Source organism: Myotis yumanensis, unplaced genomic scaffold (assembly GCF_028538775.1).
Source record: "Myotis yumanensis isolate MYYU_CA2020_CCGP unplaced genomic scaffold, mMyoYum1.0.hap1 SCAF_22, whole genome shotgun sequence".
Lineage (NCBI taxonomy): Eukaryota > Metazoa > Chordata > Mammalia > Chiroptera > Vespertilionidae > Myotis > Myotis yumanensis.
The window spans coordinates 6274890-6292337 of NW_027223773.1; the positions used below are offsets into that span (position 1 = coordinate 6274890).

Below are 17448 nucleotides of genomic sequence, written 5' to 3' on the forward strand. Positions count from 1 at the left end.
GAAATCAGGGTGACCCTTAAAGCTGAGGGCTCCTAGTGAACCAACACCGTTATTTTAGGCAGGAAAAATTTTAAAATATATACATATATTTATTGATTTCAGAGAGGGAGGGAGAGAAATATCAATGATGAGAGAGAATCACGGATCGGCTGCCTCGTGCCCGCCCCACACTGGGGATGGAGCCTGCCACCTGGGCATGTGCCCTGATGGGGAATCCAACAGTGACCTCCTGGTTCATAGGGTCACCGCTCAACCACTGAGCCACACCGGCCTACGTAGTCAGGAATTTGACCTCCCATCTGCACAGCTTACAATAGCAGGCTTCCTCACCATTGCCTAAAGGATGGAAGTGGGGGGAAGGGGCCAGGCCGGAGGGGGAGGGGGGAATGGGAGAGGGGAGCGAGGAGTCCTGAGTTGTCCTTAGGGGGCCTTAGGGTCGCCATTCTTACCTCTGTGTATCTCTATGGTCCATGCAGATGAAGGGCTATAGGAGGCCTTAATGTGACGCACCACACTTTCGCCGTTTTAAGTCCAAAGTATGTTTTGTTTACACGTTTAAACTTTAGGACAGGACAGAGACTACTTGTCCATTTGCTAGGGGCAGAAATAGAACATTGGGGTCCAGCTGTCATTGTATGAAATAGTCATCGAGCTCTGTTCCCTGAGGGTCGTGTCTCTTGTGAAACAGTTTGCACATCCATGGCTGGAGGATAGGGTAAAAGATTAATATTCAAAGTCAGCTTTGCAGTACAATTTCTCAGGAATTCAGTTCTTTCATGCCCTACTTTCACTTTTTCCTTGACTACCCTGGGAAGCGGATGCCCCAAGGAACTGTATCTGAGAAGACAGAGCAGGCCCCTCTCTACAAGTGCCTTTGAGATAGGGATTCATCAAAAATAGCAGACCCTGCCCTAGCCGGTGTGGCTCAGTGGATAGAGCGTCGGCCTGCGGACTAAAAGGTCCCGGGTTCGATTCTGGTCAAGGGCATGTGCCTTGGTTGTGGGCACATCCCCAGTGGGAGGTGTGCAGGAGGCAGCTGATCGATGTTTCTCTCCCATCGATGTTTCTGGCTCTCTATCCCTCTCCCTTCCTCTCTGTAAAAAATCAATAAAATATATTAAAAAAAATAGCAGACCCACAAAACAGTAAAAAATATATACATATATTTCGTACACACCCAGGGCAGTCAGTGAAAAGCTTATGTGAATCCAGTACTAAGGATGAAAATTGTGGATTATACACTTCTTTTTTAGAAAAGCAGAAAATAGTGGGATAAGAGCCTGGGAAACAGGAAAGTTACGTTTCCATGGAAACAATCATTTACCCACAATGCCCAGTATTCCATGTGTATGAGAACTCGTGTGTGTGTAAAAATGATGGCTGACACATATCGAGCACGTGCTGGAGCACTGCTCTACGTGCTGTATATGGAAACTCCAACACAACCAGGCCAAGGAGGGACTGTCCTTTCCTGAGTGTCAGAGGGAGAATCTCAAGATCAGGTGGTCAGTGGAGCCGGGATCAAATCCCGCCTCCCCCCTAACCTCTCCATTGTGTGGTCTTCTGAGCTATAGTGGCATAATTATAGCCAGACCAAATCATGTGTGCCCAGGAGAGCAGGAGGGGATTTTATTTTATTTATTTTTTAAAATATATTTTATTGATTTTTTACAGAGAGGAAGGGAGAGAGACAGAGAGTTGGAAACATCGATGACAGAGAAACACCGATCAGCTGTCCCTTGCACACCCCCCACTGGGGATGTGCCCGCAACCAAGGTACATGCCCTTGACCGGAATCGAACCTGGGACCTTTCAGTCCACAGGCCGACGCTCTATCCACTGAGCCAAACCGGTTTCGGCGGGGATTTTAAATATTTCTAGTTTGTTCCTTCTTAAGATGCTGGTATTTCTCACATGTGTCACCTTAATGCCATTAACAGCTGGAGATGGTAATTAACTAATTCTTTTACAAATATATTTTTTTTACTAGAGGCCCAGTGCATGAAATTTGTGCACTGGTAGGGTCCCCAGCAGCTGCCTGCTGCGGGCTGGGGCCTCCGTCCCTTCCCCCAGCTGGCCCCGCCCCCTGGTTGAACTCCCCAAAGAACTCCTGGTCGAGGGGACAATTTGCATACTACTCATTTATTATATAGGATTGATTTTTAGAGAGAGAGGAAGGGAGAGAGGGAGAGAGAGAGAGAGAGAGAGAAACATTGTTGTGAGAGTGAAACATCGACAGCAGCTTTCTGTGTGCCTCTACCAGGGATCAGGCCTGCAACCCAGGCATGTGCCCTAACCGGGAATCGAACCGGCAACCTTTTGGTGCATTGAAAGATGCCCAACCAACCCAGTCACATGAGCCAGGGCATAAGCAATTCTTATGAAGAAAAGAAGGGCTCAAAATAAATATTTTCGAAGCTTTTACTTCCACTGTGAGATAACAGAATGCAATTACAGGATCACTCAACAGTGACACAGAGGCAGCAGGCTGCACGATGCAATGATTGATTTTTGAAATTCAATCACAAATAGTTTGTAATGTTAAACATGGGAAGAGGTTTTCCCAACGGGGACTTGGGAAAATGGGTGCACTGAATAATTTCTCTCATTTGGGGTTACTTCTTCATCCTCCACGTGGCGGAGATAGTATATTAGATATATATATTTTAAAAAGAATGAGTTTTGCTCAAACTTTAAAAAAAGGTGGGTCTTTTAAAGTTCCATGTTTTATTTTTTATTTTTTCTGTTTTGCTAAAACGGAGTCTGGAGTCTTTCACTCCCAAGGAAATGCGTTTTCCAGAAAGGTCTGGGTGAGGGGAGAGAGCTCCGGAATAGAGCGTGATGGATGGCCCTGCCCCGCCGTGACTGCTGCCGCTGCCTGTGCAGCGAGGTGCTGAGCAGGTGCCTCCTGGGCTGATGGGACCAGCACGGGGAGCACCTCTGCCCATGAAATCCCAGCCTCCCCAGGAGGCAGGTTCATCACCCCCCAGAGAGATTCTGAGCTTGCATCTCACAGGCTTCTTTCTGCTCAGAGTCACCCACGCGTGGGGCTGCAGTAGGGTCTCAGCAGCTGGGGGTGGCTGTGTCTGTGCACCTCATGGACGGTACCCTTTCTGCAAGCCTCAGGTCAAGGGGAAGGCTTCTCTGACCTCCCTGACCAGATGAAATCCCCACGGTCCCCGCACAGCCCCCTCGGAGCACAGCCTCTCTCCTCGGTGGTGTGTTCACTGCAGGGTACAGTGTGTGTGTGGGGGGGGTGGGGGCTAGGTGAATATTTGAAACATCCTCTATATGGGTGTATGTGTACCAGGTGGTGAAGTGAAATATATTTCTTACCGCAGGTTGTGTAAGAAAGTTGTTTCTCTAGAAGTCTTCCTTTAGAGTTGAGAAGGCCAAGGGGATCCCCCAGAAGCCAGATCTATAGACTTCACCCTCATCTTGATTTCTTGTCCTATTTGGCACTGGGATCCACCTCCTGCTTGAGTTTTTTTTTTTTCCCTCCCCTCCCCTCCCCTCCCTGGAGAAAGAAACTCATGCCAAGCTGACAGTGGTTTTTATTTATTTTTATCTTTTTGTTAATCCTCACCCGGGGATATTTTCCCATGGATTTTTAGAGAGAATGGAAGGGAGAGGGAAAGACAGAGAGAAACATCAATGTGAGAGAGAGACACATCGATTGGTTGCCTCCTGCACGCACCCTGACCAGGGCCGGGGAACCTGCAACTAAGGTACATGCCCTTGACCGGAATCGAACCCGGGACCCTTGAGTTTGAGGGCCCACACTTTATCCACTCCACTGAGCCAAAGCAGCTAGGGCTGACAGTGATTTTAAAAGTAAGAAACTAAGAAAAAAGGCAAAATATATTCGGAGTAACTTGTTTTGTGGGCCTTGCAGTGGAAGGTATCATAGCAATCGCTGGGGGGGTGGCTGGAAGGGTTAGGGTGGCGTCCAACTGCTTTAGATTTAAGGGTGAGGCCTTCATTGGCGGGGGGCGGGGGGGGGGGGGGGAGGTGCTGAGTACATGGATCAACTCCTTTATTCTCATCATCCCTGTCTGTAAGATGAGTGCAACACTGGCTTTGTTTTTGTTGTGCGATGTGATGGGGTGCATTATGCCCCCTCAAAATTCATGTTGCAAAAAAAATAAAAAATAAAAAAAATTCATGTTGCAGCTCTGACCCCTACTACAGAAGGAGACTGCGTTAGAAATAGGATCTTTAAAGTGGCAATGCAGTTTAAAGGGGGTCGTTAGGGTGGTCCCTAAGATGACTGGTGCTCTTATAAGAAGAGGAGATTAGGACAGGGAGAGACACGTGCATACACAGAGGGATGACCATGTGAAGACACAGCAAGAAGGCGGCCGCCTGCAAGCCGAGGAGAGAGGCCTCAGGAGGAATCAAACCTGACAGCAGATCTCAGTTCAATCTAAGGAAGACTCTTCTGAGAGAGCCGTGGGCAGAGGTAACAGGCTTCCCCGGGAAGTCCTCAATGGGGCTGGGTGGCCACTTCTTTGAAATGTCACAGAAGCGACTCAAGCATAGATCGGGTGCTTGGACCAGATGCACTTGACCTTCCTTTCAGTCCTGACATTCTCCGTACAAATGCATTGTGTTCCAGCTGAAGAACAGACTTCTGTGGTACTTGGACGCATCTCTTGTGAATTGAAAGCCGTGTGCACCATCAACAGATATGTTTGAGCTTTGCTGACTTTTTTTTTTTTTTTTTTTTAGCTTTGCTGATTTGATGGCTATCAGAAAAGCTTTAGGAAATTTACTGAGGAAAAAAAAAAAAAAAGAAATACATATTCAAATGTCCTGTGGCAGAGGTCAGCCACAGGATCTTGGAAATGTGGAAGGCTAACCAACTGAGATCCCAGAGCCCCAGCGTACAGGCTTTAAGCAGCAATGAACTTGTGCTGGTCAGAATCTTCAACCGATTCTGGGCGGAACTGCCACCTCTCATTTTACAAAGCAAAGATAAATATATACATAAAAATGCCGAGTTTGATTTGGCTACTGAAAGTTAATCTAACCTGAAAGGCTTTGTTAAAATTAATCTTAGTGAGCGCCGGCCCAGTAAAAGCTGTAATTTCCCCACGACCACCAGTATGTGAGATTTGGGGGAAAGTCGGTAGATTTGGCGGCAGTATCAGAAACATGGTATCCACAGCCACACATTGCTACAGACTATTGGGGTGCCACTGGTTTTGAAGTGCTGTCTGCCAGTATCAGCTCATCAGCGCGCACCCCTTTACGACTGGTGGCTGGGATTCTGGCCAGAAGAGCCAGGCCGACTGAGAAAGGCCAGTCATGGGAGGGACCGCAGGTGGCCAGAGCCAGAGGGGATTGACGGTCGCACGCGCTGCGTGGCGAGCACGGGCACCAGGGATGGCACAGAGACAGCACGACCAGGCGACCTCGCCCCACTGGCGGCTGGGAGAGCAAACACCCTGGATCCCCAGAGGCCCCCTCCTTGGCACCCAACTTTCTGCCGCGGCGCGGATCACTCTTCCCCTGACCGCCAGAGGGCGCCCCCGGGCGGCGGTTCAGAGGATCCGTGCGTCCCCGGGACAGGCAGGGCGCCTGCTGGTTCACCAAAAAGGTCAAAGAGCTAAAGAGCTGGGGGGGGCGACGGACAAGCGTCCTTGGTGATCCAGGGGGGCACGCGGAACCTTGGCGTTGGGAAGGGGAGGGACACAAGGACCACGACGCTGGAAAAGAAGAGACGGTAGCAATCGGCCCCTCCCCGCCCCTCCAAGTTAACCCTGTGGGTGGAGAGGGTCAGGGCGCGGGGACCGCCGGCCGCGCACCCCCGTCCCTCCGTGGCACCAGCCTTTCCCGCGCTGCCCGTTGCTACGGCCACTAGACACCGCGTGGAGGCCGCCGCGGGCCCCGGGCTCCGCTCCGCCCGGGCGGGGGCCGCCGTCCAGCCCAGGGGAGGGGCGAGGCGGCCCCGCGCGCGGGTGCGAGAGCGTCTCCCGCACTCGGCGCCCCGACAGGTGCAGGCGCGCGGGCTTCCCATTGGTCGGGGAGGCGGCGGCGGGCCCCCTCCCACTCCCGCCCGCGCCCGTGCCCGTCCCCCGCGGCCGCCGCCGCCTCCGCTCCGCCCCGGCCCCTCCCTCCCTCCCTCCCTCCTTCCGCGCCGCCGCCGCCGCCGCGCTCGCGAGCGCAGGTGGCGGGCGCGCGGGCGCCTCCTCGGGGGCGCGCGGCCCGGCGTCGGTCCTCCCCCACCACCCGCGCCCAGCGGCTCCGGGAGCCCGGGGAGGGCGAGCGCGGGCGGGCGGGGGAGCCCGAGCCCGGCGCCGCGGCCGCCGAGGCTTCCGTCTCTCCGGCTCGCGCAGCGGCGGCAGCAGAGGTCGCGCACAGATGCGGGTGCGCCCGGCGCGGGGAGGAGGCGGAGGAGGGGAGGAAGCCGCCTGCATGAGACCCACAGGTAAGACCCGGAGCCCGCAGGGGGCTCTGCGCCCCGGGGAGGCGCGCAGGCCGGGGAGGGGGAGTGGGTGCCTGGCCCTGCCCGCACCCCCGAGCCCGGGGACGGCATGTTTGACCACGCAGAGCAGTCTCTGTGGGCACCGGGCAGTCGGACCCATCCCCATCCTGGGGAGAACCAGACAAGTATCGTGGGGGACCCGGTGCCGCGCGGTGAGGTTCCCGAGAGGGACCTGCCTAGGCCCGGGGAAAAGTGGGTTTCCAGCCCCGACACCCTGGGAGGCTGGAGACTTTCCCGTCATGGTCACGGCCGCGGGATCCCGGGGACGGCGCCGGGCCAATGTGCGCTCCCCCCGCCGCCCTCCCCTCCTCCACCCTCCGCACGCGCAGCATCCCGCGGCGGCGGTACTCAGTGTACCCGAGTTGGGGGGAGCGGGAAGGGGGGGCGGTGATTGCGCTCTGGGAAAGGGGGCGGGGGAGGCCCGGGGATGGAGCCGGGGAAGCCGACCCCCCCCCCCCATTCCCTCCGGTTCCACGGGAGGAACGGAAGTGTGGCCCCGCCGAGCCCAGGCAGCCTGGGGTATAGTCCTGTGCGTTCCTGGTTGCAGACCCTTGCCAGCCGCATGCCCTGTGTGGATGAAAGATGTATTATGGAATGAACCCGAGCCATGGAGACGGATTTCTAGAGCAGCAGCAGCAGCAGCAGCAGCAGCAGCCTCAGTCCCCCCAGAGACTCTTGGCCGTGATCCTGTGGTTCCAGCTGGCCCTGTGCTTGGGCCCTGCACAGCTCACGGGTGGTGAGTGACTCCCTCTGGCTGTGGCTGTGGCCCAGGACGGCAGGGGAGGGGGAGCCCGGCTGGCAGGACAGCTCTGCCACTCCCCCCACCCCCTACATCCCGACTTCTGGGTACCCCAGAACCTGAGGAGCCCCTGTGTCCCAGCCTAAGAGCACCCTTTTTCAAAACCCCTGGAGTTCCCCCCAAATTCTTGTGGAGCCCTGCACAGCTTCACACACCCACATTCTGTCTGGAGCTTCCCACCAGCGGCCCAGCAGCCTGACTTCTGGTTTCTCTAAAGCAGCGGTTCTCAACCTTCCTAATGCCGCGACCCTTTAATACAGTTTCTCATGTTGTGTGACCCCCAATTTCATTGTTACAAATTGAACATAATTAAGGCATAGTGATTAAGCACAAAAACAATATGTAATTATATATGTGTTTTCCGATGGTCTGAGGAGACCCCTGTGAAAGGGTCGTTCGACCCCCAAAGGGGTCGCGACCCACAGGTTGAGAACCGCTGCTCTAAAAGCAAGACAATAAGGCTGACCTATTCTCATTTTGGGAGAGAGAGAGAGAAAGTGTATTTCTGGATAATGGATACTTGAGGACCTCTGACCCTTGTCTGTGCCCTCAAAAGACACAGTTCAGGTTTCAGCTGCGAGAACCCCCTTTGTGAATGTGAAGGGTTCGAGAACGTGGCCAGACTGGCTGCAGCCAGGTTTGCTGGAGAGTTAACTTTCTCCTTCCTTGGGAGGTGGGGTGTCTGTGCGCCTCGGGGTGGGGAGGGGATGCAGAGGTGTTCTTCAGAGGTGTTTCTGGAGGGTTGCTTGGCGTCTCCAGGCCTGATTTGCAGGAAGTGGACGTTAGCTGAGATAAAGGTGGTGGCGCGGACGCCATAAGCGGACTCCACAGTCAGTTCTGGGGCAGGGGCTGCCTTCGGGTTGTGGTGGAGGGAGCGAGATGGAGGTCCTGTCCGGATTTCAGAGCCTAAGGGCCTCTCTGCCCCCATGGCTCCTCGCTGCCCATCACTGCTGTCCATCACTGCTGTCCATTCCAGACTTTCCATGAGAGCTCGCTGAGGTGTTCATATGAGAAGGACAGAGAACCATGTTGCAGAGCCGAGATATTGTTAATAAACCAAGTATAATCGGTGGAAAACCAGAAATTGATCGATACTACAGAAACCATTTTAGTGCTTTAAACTACTGCTGTTTTGGAGAATTCCAAGGTGAAGATGGAAAAAAAAATGCATGAAAAGTTAGCAAAGGTGGGGGAGGGGAATGAGCTGGACTTGAACACAGAGGCATGGATAATGCAGGCCTCCTGCTCAGAGATCTGAGATGCTCAGGCTGTAAGGGGAACTTCTCGTAACGCACCTGTCAGTCAGCGAGAAGACACTGGCTTGGGATGGAGGCCCTGTTTTGGTTTTTGGTTTCATTGTTTTAGGCAGAGGCAACTTTTTTGGTGCTCTTATTTTTGTAGAAATACTAGAGGTCCGGTGCACGAATTCGTGCACAGGTGGGGTCCCTTGGCCTGGCCAGCCATTGGGGCTGATGGCCGGGGGAGGAGACTCATTGATTGGCTGCTTCATGCACGCCCCCTACTGGGGATCAAGCCCGCAACCCAGGCATGTGCCCTTAACTGGAATCGAACCTGCAACCCTTCAATCCACGGGCCAGGGCTCTAACCACTGAGCCAAACCGCTAGGGCGACCAGCGATGCTTTAGACCAGCGGTTCTCAACCTGTGGGTCGCGACCCCTTAGGGGGTCGAACGACCCTTTCACAGGGGTCGTCTAAGACCATCGGAAAACACATATGTAATTACATATTGTTCTTGTGATGAATCACTATGCTTTAATGATGTTCAATTTGTAACAATGAAATTGGGGGTCACCACAACATGAGGAACTGTATGAAAGGGTCCCGGCATGAGGAAGGTTGAGAACCGCTGCGTTAGACGAAGGCATTCCTTAAGGAAGTCGGCCTGCTCTGGACTCTGACCATCGCTCTCAGTGACCCAGATGCGGATGGGCTGTGAGGGACAGGTCTCCCCCAGTGTCTGACCTCCGGGTGATACCTGGCCCTGAACGTCAGCCTTCAGAGAATGCTTTTATTTGATCTACAAAAAGGTGCATATTTAATAGACCCTGTTCTGGAATGTGTGGATTTTCATTTTCGATTGCTTTCAGTGGAAAAGGAACACAACAATAGCAAGGTAGAATCGTCTGAGCTGGGAGAAAAAGCCTGCGCCCAAAACAAGTCTGACAGCAAAAGCCTGAACTGGCAAGGAGAGAAATTGAGAAAATGATTAGAAAAAGAAAAGAGGGGAAAAAAAAAAGAACTCGATCAAAACCGAAAGGCTTTGTCCCTGAACCCAGAGTCCATTCAATTCTTAGAGTCCTGGGAGGGCTTTCACGAGCCTGAATCGGCCTCAGGGGACTTTGGGGTGGCTCTTTCCAGTTTGTCTTTTGTGACTTGGGAAAAAGGGGCCCCCATCTGGGGCCGCTAAGACCAAATACCCCGAGAGGACGAACACCGGGGTGACGAGGAGACACAGATCCCCACTGATCCCCAAATCCAACGGGGCATGGCCGGGGCTAGCTTGTCTTCCTCCATCCAGTCATGCTACCAGAGGTGATTGATATATGGCGAGAGAGGCATTGAGGGCCGCCTGGAATGGTCCACGTGGGAGGAGAGGAGAGAGCGACGAGTTTGCTCTAGAAATCAGTCCTTGGAGGCGGGCTCACTCGCACATCCATAAATTATCAGGAACCCAGGCCGAGCTCTGCTCCTTCATAGCCGTGTGGGTCTTTGAAAATCTCGGTTTCCTCATCCATTCAGGGAGGATAATGCCGCCTAATTTGCAGGGTGGATGCGAGGGGTGGAAATTATGTGGCTGTTCTATGAATGGAGATACAAGTAGTGAGGAGGGGCCCACACAATGCTGTGCTCCTCTGGCCTCTGCCTCATCCGTTCAGTACATGCTGAGTGCGGATCCCCACCCTGCTCCCAGCGCAGTTGCATGTCATGTTCTTTTTATCTATAAGAGCCTTTCTTTGCTCTTTATTTTTTGTCCAGTGAAAAGACTGCTCTTTGAGTCCCAACACAGACGCCCTGATCTGTTTCCTATTTCCCTGGTCCCCGACTTCTCCCTCACCTGGTGCCCCCCTGCACTAGGCATAACCCTCCTCCTAGTGTTGTCTCATCCACTGCACCCCACGCCCACTGAAGGCCAGAACCTGGACGCCATCATTATTCAAGAGAGTTGATGGTCTGAGCCTGAGATGCTAAGTTTTAGGGAACAATTTGGCCCAATATTTCCTCTTCTTTAAGCAAAAGAATCCTGTGTTCTAGCCAGTTTGGCTCAGTGGATAGAGCAGCGGTTCTCAACCTGTGGGTCACAAACAATGGAAATACATCCTGCATATCAGGTATTTACATGACGATTCATAACAGTAGCAACATTACAGTTATGAAGTAGCAACGGAAATAATTTTATGGTTGGGGGTCAGCACAACAAGAGGAACTGTATTAAAGGGTCGCAGCATTAGGAAGGCTGAGAACCACTGGGATAGAGCATCAGCCTGTGGATTGAAAGGTCCCAGGTTTGATTCTGATCAAGGGCATGTACCTGGATTGCAGGCTCGATCCCTGGCCCTGGTCTGGGCTCATGCAGGAAGCAAGCAGTCCATGTGTCTCTCTCACATTGATGTTTTTCTCTCCCCTTCCCTTCCACTCTCTCTCTAAAAAAAAAAAAAATCAATGGAAAAATATCCTTGGGTGAGGATTAGCTAAAATAAATAAATAAACAAATAGAAAAAGAGAAAGAACCCTGTGCTACTCTAAGACAGCAATTACCCACTCAAGAAGAAGAAGAAAAAAAAACCCAAATAGAAATAATTGAGTTGCTCACAAACTAGAATTAAAAGTGCATTTTAAAATAGCTTTTTAATTGAGAGGATTGTAATTGCTTTATTAATCTTAAACAAGGTAGACTGGGGGACATCAGAGAAGTAAAACAAATTCATTCTTGACATTTGGAACTGGCAGTGAACTTGGGAGCACGTGGTGGATGAGCCTATATCACGCCCCCTCCCCCCCCCCACTCCCCCAGGAGGGCGGCGGCTGGGGACAGACACAGGTGTGAACCTGAGGAATGAATGCCTCCTCTCCACGTTTATTCTTAGAAGCGAGAGGAATTGCAGAGCTGGGTAAACTTGATCAATGCTCATTTCATCATTACCCCATTGCATTGAGCTCTTCAAGAGAGGATGAGTAAATGATTTCTTTTTGGGGAAACGAAGGTTTGACCTGGCCGGCTCATGTTGCTGTTTGAAAACGGTGACTTTAATCTCCTGGAATTACCAGCGTGGGCGCCAAGCTACACACCGCGAGGGCCACTCGTGTGCTATATTCCCTCCTCTCGGTGTAGCAAAATCCGAAAGAGACCTTATTTCTTCGGTCTGATTGCATTTATCAAAGGTAGAGGTGATTGAATCGGGTGAACCGGCAAGAGAGAGGCTCTTATAAGAAAGAAATGAGATCTGTTCTTGCGGTGGGTTCTGGAAAGAAAATCTGTGTGTGGACAGCGTTGCTACTGACCTAGCCGGTTTCCAAATTCAGGCTCTCAGTCTGTAGAAGAAGCCTTAAAACTCCCCTGAACACTTAACCTCAGAGGGTTCTCATTCTCTCCAGGGGAGAGACAATGGGGCCTGCTTGCTCTGTGGAAATCGGAGAGGGTTAGAGGATTAAGCTTCTCAGTGATTCTATTAGACTGCTGGTAACTGAGTCTCAGTGTTAGAACCTCATCCAGGGGTGCATTCTAACAGCTTCTTTTTTGGGGGGACGGGTCTGCAAATGTCAGCTGTGGCATGCACTCGCTGGCCGATGGGGGCCGCCTCCATGTTTAGGTCAAAACGGGAAACAATGATTTAGAAACTTGCAGTTTCTCTGGTGGAGAACAATCCGCTTCAAAATCGCCAGGTGGCCTTTGAAGGGCTTGCGCAGATTTCCCTCTTTATTTTTTATTCTACCCCCTTTCTGTCTACACCAGTGATTCTCAACCTGTGGGTTGCGACCCCTTTGGCGGTCGAACGACCCTTTCACAGGGGTCGCCTGAGACCATCCTGCCTATCGATATTTACATGACGATTCATAACAGTAGCAACATGACAGTTAAGAAGTAGCAACGAAAATAATTTTATGGTTGGGTCACAACATGAGGAACTGTATTTAAAGGGCCAGAAGGTTGAGAACCACTGGTCTGCACCGTTGTTTCATGGACGGGAGGTGCTCACTTGCTTGTCATGATGACGTGGAGGAGGCTGTAGTTTAGCTTCTGAGGCAAAGAGCTGGCGAGGAATAGTAATGCCCGGTAGAAGGTACACGTGGCCACTTCCTACTGTCCCCAACTGGCTGGGTGACAGTAACCTCACTTCGGCCTCGGTTTTAGTATCCCTGTCTGTGAAATGGGAATGAGACGGGCTCCACCTGCCTCCCATGGTGGCTGTGAGGATCAAACGCATCAACAGGGGGCAGTGTAGTTACGCGAGGTACCGACATCACCACCCACAAACTGGGAATGAATGCTTGCTGTTTTCACTCTGGGTGCCAGGGTGCCCAGAGTTCCGTGGCCCCGAAAGGATGTAGCAGGACACATGCATGGTCATACCCAACGGCCCAGGCCGAGAGGGAGATGTGGTATTGAAATCCTTAGGTGGTCCCGGATCCTGGGTCCCAGTAGACCCATCCTAGAGCTCTCCATCATGATACGGTATCACAGGTCCTACAGCGGAGATTTATCTCCGAGACTCTGGGGGTGGGCTTACCAAAGGGGATGGCATTTGAGCTACGTCTTGTCTTGGGTAATAAAATGATTTCCCAGGCAGAGCAGGTGCTTGATCCCGGGAGAGAGGGTCGCACAGGCTCCGAATGAGAAAGACTATGCACTTGAGACGAGGACTAGCTCAGGGCAGCCTTCGAGAAGGGCAGAGAGTTTGAGAAGAGACCGGACAGGCAGGTGGGACCGCATGGCAGCTAATACCACGGCTTAGGCGTTTGAATGCTATGCTGCAGTCAGCCGGGAGCCTATACCATAGCCCGCAGGGGCCTGGCAGGATCGGATCTTCGCTTTAGGAGAGAATTTTTTAGCCGTGTGGAGACGGAGGCGAGATAGAGCCCTGACTCATAACTCTTTGCTGTGCGTCTGCCGGTGACCAGGTGGAGGATGAAACGCAGTTCCTGCCCTCGGGGAGCTCATATTCCAGTGGGGGCTGGTGCGGAAACGCTGGCCTCGGCCCAGGAGGGGACACGATGAGGCTGTCACTAGGGGGGATAGATGCATGTGAAGAAGAGGCCGGACAGCCGGCAGGATGTAGGGGTGCAGGAATGGCCGTTCCCGGAGCCCTGGCCATGGCCATTGGGGAGGGAGGCTGATGGGTTCACTGTGGATGAGGACACTTGCGCTGCCTGCAGGACCCCCATTGGGGCACCATCTGCCCATCAGGCAGCTGAAAACTCGCTTCGTGTTCGGGGAGCGATGAGCGCTGGAGACATAGATTCGTGTGTCATGTATGTGGAGAGGGTTGCTGGGGCTGTGGGAGGGGCTGGACTTTCCCAAGAAGAGGGAACAGCCAGCCTAGGAGCGGGCTTGAGGGTGAAGCCCAGGAGTCGTGCACGTTTAAGCGTCAAGAGAAGCCAGGAAGGCCCTAGCCCAGTGACGACGAACCTTTTGAGCTCGGCGTGTCAGCATTTTGAAAAACCCTAATTTAACTCTGGTGCCGTGTCACATATAGAAATTTTTTGATCTTTGCAACCATAGTAAAACAAAGACTTCTATTTTTGATATTTATTTTATATATTTAAATGCCATTTAACAAAGAAAAATCAACCAAAAAAATGAGTTCCCGTGTCACCTCTGACACGTGTGTCATAGGTTCGCCATCACTGCCCTAGCCGGTCTGGCTCAGTGGATAGAACATCGGCCTGCAGACCAAAGGGTCCTGGGTTCAATTCCGGTCAAAGGCATGTACCTCGGTTGCAAGCACCTCCCTGGCCCAGGCCCTAGTGGCAGGAGGCAACCCATGGATGTGTCTCTCTCACATCGATATTTCTCTCTGTCTTTCCCTCTCTCTTCCACTCTCTCTGAAAAATCAATGGAAACATATCCTCGGGTGAGGATTTAGAGAGAGAGAGAGAGAGAGAGAGAGAGAGAGAGAAGCCAGGAAGGGGGAGGAGCCACTGTGCTGATAATCAGTTGGGTAAAAACAACAGCAGACCTTGATTCTGACTGTCCGTTGCCCATTCTGATTTGGGGGTAAGAAAGTCATTTTATGTTCTCATTGGGATGGGTAAGTCCTGTGAGTTCTGGGGGCCCATACCTAGTGGACCGACAGGAGAGCAGGGCCGGGAAGGGGAGGCTGTGGCTGGGAGGGTGGTGGGTCCGCGTAGAGATGCTTGAGACGGGGCTGCGGGAGAGTCAGAATATCGTCCCGCCTTCCCTCCAGCCTCCCCACGGCTTACCGGGGAGATCGGCGTTCACCGGGTCCACTGGGTGGCCGTGGAGGCTCCGGGTGGCTCCCTTCCGGGCTGCTGAGCAGAGGGGACCCTGTGCACGAATGTAGTGACGGTGGCCCGGGGACTTCCCTGCTGTCGCCCCTCCCGTACTCCTGGGCGCTGGGACGTCGGAGGTGCTCAGGGCTTCCCAGGCGTGCCCTTCCCCCACCGTCCTTTGCAGCCCTGCCCTCCAGTCCTCCACCGACTCACCTTCTTGGCTGTCAGTTCCTCTTCACAGGTGCCGTTGTCAGGGAGTGATCCCTCGTCACCCTCACCCGCTGTGACCAGCTCTGCCACTCTCCAGCGCATCCCTCCACCTCTCCATGCGTTGCTTTCTTCCTCTGGAAATCAGGGTCGGCACCTCCCAGGGGGCGGGCTGTGCCCATGGAGGAGGCAGGGTCAGGGGAGGCGGTTTATAGATTAAGGTTCAGTTGTGATGGCGTCAGAAGGGACACTCCACTGTGCCTCGGGCCATTGTGCCAGGGAGGGTCGGGGATGCTGGGCACAGCCTGTTAGACGCCCCCCACGTGCAGGTCCTGACCCTGTGGAGGCTCTTGTGTGACACGATGTCAGGCGGCTCTTCTGCTGCAACATGAGTTGTGCAGTCTGTGCTCCGTCCCTGCTGCTGGCGCGCCCCGAGGTAGTCACGGCTGGAGATGGAGAAGGCCCTTGTGTCTCGGAGAGGAACTTCCCCGTAGCTGCAGGCCCCAGCCCCGGGGGTTCCCTCTTGTGGGTTCACAGAAGCCTCTGGGAAAAGCAGCTGAAGGTGTGAGGCAGGCGAGTGATTCATTTCAGGTGTTTCAGAGGCCCAGGAGGGAGGCAGTGCCCGCATCCCCCTCTGCTTCCCTCTCCCCTGCTGGCATCTGGCTGGGAGCCTCTGGGCAGGGGCAGCGGGCCAGCGTCCTCAGGCGGGATGAATGGGGCGCTGCATTTAGGTCTAGAGCAGCGGTTCTCAACCTGTGGGTCGCGACCCCTTTAAGGGTCGAATGACCCTTTCACAGGGGTCGCCTCAGACCATCAGAAAACACATATATAATTACATATTGTTTTTGTGATTCATCACTATGCTTTAATGATGTTCAATTTGTAACAATGAAATTGGGGGTCACCACAACATGAGGAACTGTATTAAAGGGTCGCGGCGTTAGGAAGGTTGAGAACCGCTGGTCTAGAGAATCAGTGCCTCTCTTCCTCCAGCTGCTGGCTGTCTCATTCTTGAGTCTCATCACAGCCCTGCAGGTGGGATGCCGCTTCGGGGTGCCTGTGGGCTGGAGATCTCGGGGTTCCTAGTCTTTCGCGGGGATGGCTGGGAGTCTTCTGTCTGTGTTGCAGCCTCGGAGCCCTTCAGGAAAGCTGCCTGTCAGCTGGTCCGGCCTCTTCTTGGCCCCGAGTGTCTTCAGTTCTTTGCCATGTGTGGGCTCCTGGATGCCAGGGGCTGCGTTGGGAAGGAGTCCTTAAAATCAGACCTGAGCACGGGCTTTGAATGGATAGAAGAGGGCCTTGCGTGGATGTAGGAGGTAGCCGGGCATCCCCCCCGCCCCCACTCCTCCAACCCCGTGCCCCCCCCGCCCCCCCCACCCCCACCCCCACCCCCGGCCCAGAGTGGCTCTGCTGAGTGGCTGCCCCTGCAGGTTTCATTTACATGGTAACGAGTGCTCGGAGCTTCTGCCCTACCTGGTCCGAGGAAGGAGGATCCGTTCTTTGGGGGCTCCCCAAACACACCCGAGGATCTAAAAATGGGGGTGACCCTGCCCCGTCTCTGCAGCCAGTCGCCTTTGTGCCTTGAGTGGATCACGGCCACGGCCAAGGGCAGATTCCCGTGAGTCTGTGGTTGCCACGCCGTTAAAATTGTTCTCTCTTAGCTTCCTCCCTGCACCCTGGTTACCAGAGCTTTTCATCAAAAGCAGAGCCGGTGGCGGGTCCCTGCCGCCCCTTTGCTGTGTGAGGTCTGTGTGCGTCTCCCCTCCTACGTGCCTCGGGCTTCTAATAGCTGGCATTTCCTCCAGGACCCGCTGAGCTGAGGTTGTTGCTAAACTGGGTCATGCACTCGGTGCTGTGGCAGAAGCTCACTTCCACGGAAATGCAAGGGCTGGTCCCAGGCCCGTTTCTCCCTGGGCCCTCGATCTGCATGGAGACTCGACTTTTTCATGACTGACAGCACCTGAGGGGTCTGAGTTCTCACTGCTCTGACCTGATGGGGTTCAAACATGCTTTGAGCTCCGATGGTGAGAAAGTGAGCCGGACTTTCAGCCTCTGATCTCCCACTAGAGGCCCGGTGCACGAATTCATGCACCGGTAGGCTGGCAGGGGGGAGAGGGGCTGTGGGAGGTAGGGTGGCCCCGCCCCCGATGGGGGGGTAATCAGGGGTGGAGCAGGCTGGGGGGAGGGGCTGCGGGCCTATCAGGGGTGAGACCGGCTGAGGGGAGGGGCCAAGGGAGGTTGGCCGTCTGGCCCCACCCCTGATTGGGTGGTTGGCCGGCTGTAGTGGGTATCATAGTGACCAGTCGTTCCCAGTCCTTATGGCGTTCCAGTCACTGGCTTTTTATATATATAGGTTATCCATGCTTATGCTTACTTAACAGGAGTGTATTAAGCACTTACTTGTGCAAGCATTGTGTGAAGTATTTACTAAGCCTGGAAATAGGAGTCCGCTATTGCCCCCGCCCTCACGGAGCTCGAGTCTAC

General features: G+C 53.7%; 1 protein-coding gene across 2 annotated transcripts in view; it reads left to right on the plus strand.

Annotated features, from left to right (window-relative positions):
- Window positions 1-6234: 6234 nt before the first annotated feature.
- Window positions 6235-17448, plus strand: part of SUSD4 (sushi domain containing 4) — a 61950-nt gene continuing 50736 nt past the window's right edge. For both annotated transcript variants that reach the window (XM_070401203.1, XM_070401202.1), the window contains exons 1-2: window positions 6235-6433; window positions 7038-7226. In XM_070401203.1, coding sequence (XP_070257304.1) covers window positions 7073-7226 — 154 coding nt within the window. In that variant the 5' untranslated portion in view covers window positions 6235-6433; window positions 7038-7072. The remainder of the gene's footprint in view (window positions 6434-7037; window positions 7227-17448) is intronic.